General features: G+C 33.8%; 1 protein-coding gene across 1 annotated transcript; it reads left to right on the top strand.

Moving 5' to 3' along the window:
- Positions 1 to 1,415: 1,415 nt before the first annotated feature.
- Positions 1,416 to 5,693, top strand: LOC136222217 (protein NUCLEAR FUSION DEFECTIVE 4-like). The gene is made up of 3 exons (XM_066009771.1): positions 1,416 to 1,888; positions 2,078 to 2,958; positions 4,966 to 5,693. Exons 1-3 carry the CDS (start codon positions 1,544 to 1,546, stop codon positions 5,441 to 5,443), a joined length of 1,704 nt encoding a protein of 567 aa, XP_065865843.1. The 5' UTR covers positions 1,416 to 1,543; the 3' UTR covers positions 5,444 to 5,693.
- Positions 5,694 to 6,177: the final 484 nt, after the last annotated feature.

Below are 6,177 nucleotides of genomic sequence, written 5' to 3'. Positions count from 1 at the left end.
TCCCAACTTCCATCATCCTAAAGTTAGCAATCGGCTTCCACAAATCCGATACCTTCTAATGCAAGGCAATATAGCCCAACTTTCTCCCAAGCAACTTGATGATTAGGGCACTGTTCCATTGGGTTGTAACTGTTGCTTCAAAATCGAGTCAAGCTATACCTTCGGGTATAACGGATTCGCCTTATCAATGGTGATCACAACTTTCCCATTCTCACGAAGGTTTTCACGAATCTTGGAATCATGTAATACTTGTTTATTAAGTAAAAGATCCCTCGAGTTTTTGCATGGTGGCTCCGCACCAGAATCCTTCCTCGACCATGAAGGACCATGAGAGTCAGACGAGTGGAAATACGGAAGGTCAGCCGGAGGCCGACCGTAAACGGACGACGGAGGGGTCTCTATTGGGAGACTGTGTGACAGACGCTAAGGTTTTCGCCGAGAGGTTTTCGCTATTACTTATTGGCAAAAAAAAAATCCCATTCTTCAACTCGTCATTGATCCACCGTCCCACTCAAAATAAAAATTAGAATTCTTTTATTATTTTTATTTACTAATAGTCAGAAACCGAAATAAAAGGTTAACCGATCGAAATAATTGGTTAACCAATCGAAATAATTGGTTAATGGATTAATGATTAGTGGACTAATGTATGGTTAGTGTTTTTAAAAAACCGATCATGTGCATCCCTAGTTGTGGACATATGAATTCCACTTATCATCACAAATGTAATATTCATCCATTCCCCTCGTATTAGTCATTGTAGCAAATTAATGTTTTTTTCAAATATAAGTTATTTTAGTTTTCCAAAAAGTTTTATTTTATTTTTTTGGTTAATTAATGTAAATTCATTATTTTTTTTTGAAAAGATGTAAATTCATTATTTTGACTATATATTAATTATATTTCTTAATTTATATGAAATAAACATTAGAATGATTTATATAAAGAAATAAAATGAATAATATATGAAATGCACATTAAAACCAAATAGTCAAAATCTAGATATTTAGATAATTAAATAGTTTTGATTTCAAATTAAACCAAATACAATAAATAAAATGTGTTTTTAATTCCGTTATTCTCATTTTGAGTCCGTTTTTTATTTTAATTCCTAAATTTAAACTCAATATTCTTTAAATATGGTAAGTATAAATGATACTGAAAAATTTAATATAACAATTAAATAACAGTTAAATCAAAATTTTAAAATTTTCAACAACTCTAGTATTAAAATTAATTTTAATTGAGAAGGTTACTTTAGTGTAATTCTGGGAAAGGAAAACCTTGGGCAAATTGCGCTATCCCCAAATAATATTCTTCAAAACCAGCCATAGTTTGAGACCGAAGGATGAATCGACGTGGTTCCTACACCAATAAAGCGCGGATGAACCGACGTGTACCTACACCAATAAAGCGCTGATTTCCAAACCCCGGAAAATAAATAGGATATTTTATCTTCTTATATAAAGCCTATCTGAGCCTCATTTTATTGTCCATCGGTCAATCCTTTTTCTTCTCTCTTCATTCATTCACTAGTTCTGTAATGGGGTTTCTTCGATCATCTTCTTCTTCTTCTACTTATTTTACTGCTATCAAATGGCTTGGGTTTGTCACTGCTGTTTGGGTGCAATCCATATCTGGCAATAATTACACTTTCTCTAACTATTCTGATGCTCTTAAAACTCTCATGAACTTGACCCAGCTCCAACTTAACAATTTATCTGTTGCCAAAGATGTGGGTAAGGCCTTTGGTCTTCTTGCTGGTCTTGCCTCTGATCGTATACCTACTCCTGTCATTTTTCTTATTGGTTCTATCGAAGGACTTATTGGTTACGGTGCTCAATGGCTTGTTGTTAGTAGAAGAATTCAGCCTCTTTCTTACTGGCAGGTTTGATTTTTTCCATTTACTTTTATTCAATTACTTCGTTGTGACATTTCGTCGAACACATGACTTTTCTTCTTCATTTCCCATTTTTTAATCGAAAAAGGCCTATGTCACACTCATTGCTTTTCTTTTTTTTTTTTAGCTTCTGATTTGGGGGTTTAATTAATGGAATTTATTGATTCCGTGATTTAGATGTGCATATTCCTCTGTTTGGGAGGCAACAGTACAACATGGATGAACACGGCGGTTCTAGTAACTTGTATACGGAATTTCAGACGAAACAGAGGTCCGGTCTCCGGAATCTTGAAAGGCTATGTAGGACTAAGTACCGCCATATTCACCGACCTCTGTTCTGCATTATTCAACGACGACGCCGCCAGTTTCCTCCTCATGCTTGCAATTGTACCTTTCGCCGTCTGCCTCGCGGCTGTCTTCTTCCTCCGTGAGATCCCGCCGGTCAAATCTTCAGAAGAAGAAAAGGAAGAGTTCAAATATTTCTCCGTCTTCAACGTTGTTGCTGTTGTTGTAGCTCTTTACCTGTTAGCATATGACTTCATAGCAAATCCAAGCAAAGCTTTGTCCGTAGGGTTTTCTGTTGTATTGCTGGCTCTTTTGGCTTCTCCGTTAGCAATTCCGATCTATTGCTTTGTTAAGAGCTGGAATTTGAAACGGTTGGAAAACAAACCGGCAGATGTGGAGGAGCGTATTGACGAACCGCTGCTGTTGAGTGAAGAAAAGCAGGAAGAAGAAGAGGCAGAACATAAGCTAGTTGAGCAGGCAGAGGTTGCGGCGGGGGAAGCAGTCGTGTTGGCTGAGCCGTTGCCGGAGGTAAAGAGAAAGCCGGTAATTGGTGAAGAACACACGATTGTGGAGGCGTTGATCACGATGGATTTTTGGGTTATGTTTGTCTCGTTTCTATGTGGAGTAGGAACTGGTTTGGCTGTGATGAACAACATGGGTCAGATCGGGTTGGCTCTTGGATACGCTGACGTTTCAATTTTCGTGTCTCTTACTAGCATTTGGGGATTTTTTGGAAGGATTGGTTCTGGTTTAATCTCCGAGTATTTTATCAAGTAAGTAACACTCATCTCACCCTTAATTATTTTTTATTTTTCTCTTTAATTCAATTAACTTGTCTGCCTTTTCATCTCTATATTATTTACTATATTTACATATGATTTCAATCTGATGAGGCCATTAATGCATCTACGATCTAAGTAATTCATGATTTTACAAAAAAAAAAAAATGATAGAATCATTAAAAAAATAGAGAAAAATTGGCAAGAAAAAATACATTAATAAAATGTAGTGGCTCTTTTATTTATTACTAGTAAATTAGTGTTTGTTTTATTATTCAAATTGTTTTATGGTTGGTTAATTACTTAATTTAGGAAATAGGTGGCGCCCGTGTCAATTGCTTTACTGTGAGAATTAAGTTAAGATTTCATTCAACATGTTTCTTTAATGTGCTTACTTTATAAAGAAAAGAAAAGTATATTATATATAATACACCAAGTTGAAATTTAACGAGAGTATGCAACATTACTTATATATATATATATATTTTTTTTTGGGCTAATACATGTCCCGCCCTTCAATTTGTCCAACAACTACAATTAATTTTTTGAACTTTTAAAATATTACGACTAACTCCCTCTACTTTTTATTTGGAGTAAATAACCACTCAATTGTCACGTAGCAATGCGTGATAGTATGATAGTAGTTGTAACGTTTTGAAGTTGAGAGGATTAGTTGAAAATTTGAAAACTGTATTATGCCTATTTTTTAGCTAACATTATTTTTATATTATTAATGTCATTGTCTGTGAGCTTTTGAATTGAATATATTTGTTATTGCCTTCTATGACGTTTGAATTTTATTAATTAATATAATGTTTGCTATATTTGTTTAGAATTGTTAATGGTATTTGTGATGAGGAATAGGGGAGCAGAGAATAGCAGTAAGCAAAACATTATTTTAGACATAGGTAACAGTATATTCTACGAATATGCCAAACGTTAGCTCTGGAATTTTGGTTTTGTGAAATTGGACTTTCATTCATAGAAATATACTCTAAGCATGACTATTCATTCATTAGAGGGTTAAATCTCACAAAAACAAAAACTTAGAAAGCCATTAGAATTCTTTTATTTTCTACTAATGCTACCCAAAAATATTGTCTCTTTTAAAAACGGAGAAAGTAAATGAAGAGTCTTGCGATCTTCCATTTTCTTTTTGAATAATACATTAGGCAATTGAGTTGACTTTTCTGTATTTATTTAGAAAAATCAATTCTCCTCTTTTAAGCAAATTAGAGAGCATTACTAAAGCAATTCAAGAGATCGATAGGTCACTTAAGAGTCAATAATTTACTTGAAGCAAGTTCAGCGGGTAAATAGGAGTAGGACATTCTCAAAATACCAGTTGATTTTTCTAGGAAACTACGGCATCCATTTATTTAATATATTCGACATTCCTTTGTAAAGAAGCTAAATGACTCCTTATACGTGTGAGACAATTCTTACCATATAATGAAATGTATACGAAAGTTGGGGATTTATCTTCTAAGTTATAGAAACTTAGGCTTTAAGAGAGTTATCTAAAAACTTTGAATTCAAGTTTTTCATGATAGCATTTGCACTATTTCTGAGTTGGTTTCTTAGCTTTTAGTTTATCTATTTTGTGTGTACAAATGGAAAACAAACAAAAAAAAAAAAAAAAACGATTAATTCAACAAAATTACGTAGAAGCAAAATGAGTAGTTAATTAAGTTATTACGATATTTTCTGTTTTAGTAATATTAAATTTATTACTTTTGTCAAATCGAATATATTATTTTCTTTGGTGCTGAAATGTGGTCCATATATTACCAAGCATTATCTAAGGGTTAGGATATCAATTCTGAATATCTTGTTCAAAATTAATTTTAGTGGTCCAGCTTCTACCAATGAAAGATGTAACACTTTAAAGCATCACAGTAATTCTTTTTTGTGCGTGTTAGTTGATAAAAAAAAAAGTCGTAGTATACTTTTAGCATGCCGACATTAATTTAATTATTATACTTATTTTTCAATTATCAGAAAAGCTGGAACACCAAGGCCTCTGTGGAATGCAGCATCTCAAATCTTAATGGCAGTTGGATACATTCTGATGGCGATGGCAATGCCTGGTTCCTTGTACATTGGTTCAATTGTTGTTGGAATCTGTTACGGAGTTCGTCTTGCTATCACAGTCCCGACTGCTTCTGAATTGTTCGGTCTGAAATATTACGGACTAATTTACAACATCTTAATTCTCAACCTTCCACTTGGTTCCTTTCTCTTCTCGGGTCTACTTGCCGGACTTATATATGATGCTGAAGCTACACCAACGGCAGGAGGCGGCAACACTTGTGCTGGTGCTCATTGTTATAGGCTTGTGTTCATCGTCATGGCCATCGCTTGTGTAATTGGTTTTGGTTTGGATGTTTTGTTGGCGATTCGAACGAAGAACGTATATTCGAAGATTTGTGGAAGCAAAAGATCAAAGAAATTGGCAGTAGCTTCAAGCAATCAATAGCATCGATCATGAGCTAAAGATAATCCAGCACACTAAAAGGATTGGAGGGCTTTGCTCGGTGATATCCTAAATTGGTTAGATTTTGGGCTTACAATACTCATTTCATCTGTATTAGTACGTATCATTTGATTTTATTTGAGAAACTTAATAAATTTGAGTCATGTAGTGGAGAAAGTTGAGATGCATTATGAGTGTTAAGATGGTGAATGTCTTTTTGTCTCATGGAATAAGACATTTAATTTTTTGACAATTGGAGATAGGCAATCAGGTTTATCCCAACTTTGATGGAGAAGTAACATAATTTTAACAAGCAAAGGAAGCACTTACTTAAGAAAAAACAAGTCCTCAGACAAGAATTAATATGAAAATGAGTGATGGAAACATTGAACTGAAAGAAATTTTAACATGAAGCAGACAACTAGAAGTTTTTATGGAGTTAAATTGCGTCTATAGAGAAGCTTAACTGGATCTGTTTGTGATATGTACAGGCCCTTATCCGATATTTGTTTTTTCCACCATAAATTACAATCAACACATCAAAAGATTATAAAATAAATCATCAGTTTTGTAATTGCTTAAACTTGTTTATCAAATAGCTAAAAGTTTTCCTCAATCAAGCAAGAGCTGACATCAACAGTTTTTTTTTTTTTTTTTTTTTTTTTTTTTTTTTTTTGTGCAGTAGCGTGAAGCAATTACTTTATCCGTCACACAAATATATTGGAAAAGAACAAAAA

This window comes from Euphorbia lathyris, chromosome 3 (assembly GCF_963576675.1).
Source record: "Euphorbia lathyris chromosome 3, ddEupLath1.1, whole genome shotgun sequence".
NCBI lineage: Eukaryota > Viridiplantae > Streptophyta > Magnoliopsida > Malpighiales > Euphorbiaceae > Euphorbia > Euphorbia lathyris.
This window is presented reverse-complemented; position numbering and strand designations above follow the sequence as displayed.

Bases quoted from the DNA above. Each gene is read 5' to 3' on its own strand.
- LOC136222217 (XM_066009771.1), top strand. From the start codon at position 1,544: ATGGGGTTTCTTCGATCATCTTCTTCTTCTTCTACTTATTTTACTGCT. The intron at 1,889-2,077 runs GTTTGATTTTTT...TCCGTGATTTAG, and splicing joins AGCCTCTTTCTTACTGGCAG to ATGTGCATATTCCTCTGTTT. The intron at 2,959-4,965 runs GTAAGTAACACT...TTCAATTATCAG, and splicing joins ATCTCCGAGTATTTTATCAA to AAAAGCTGGAACACCAAGGC.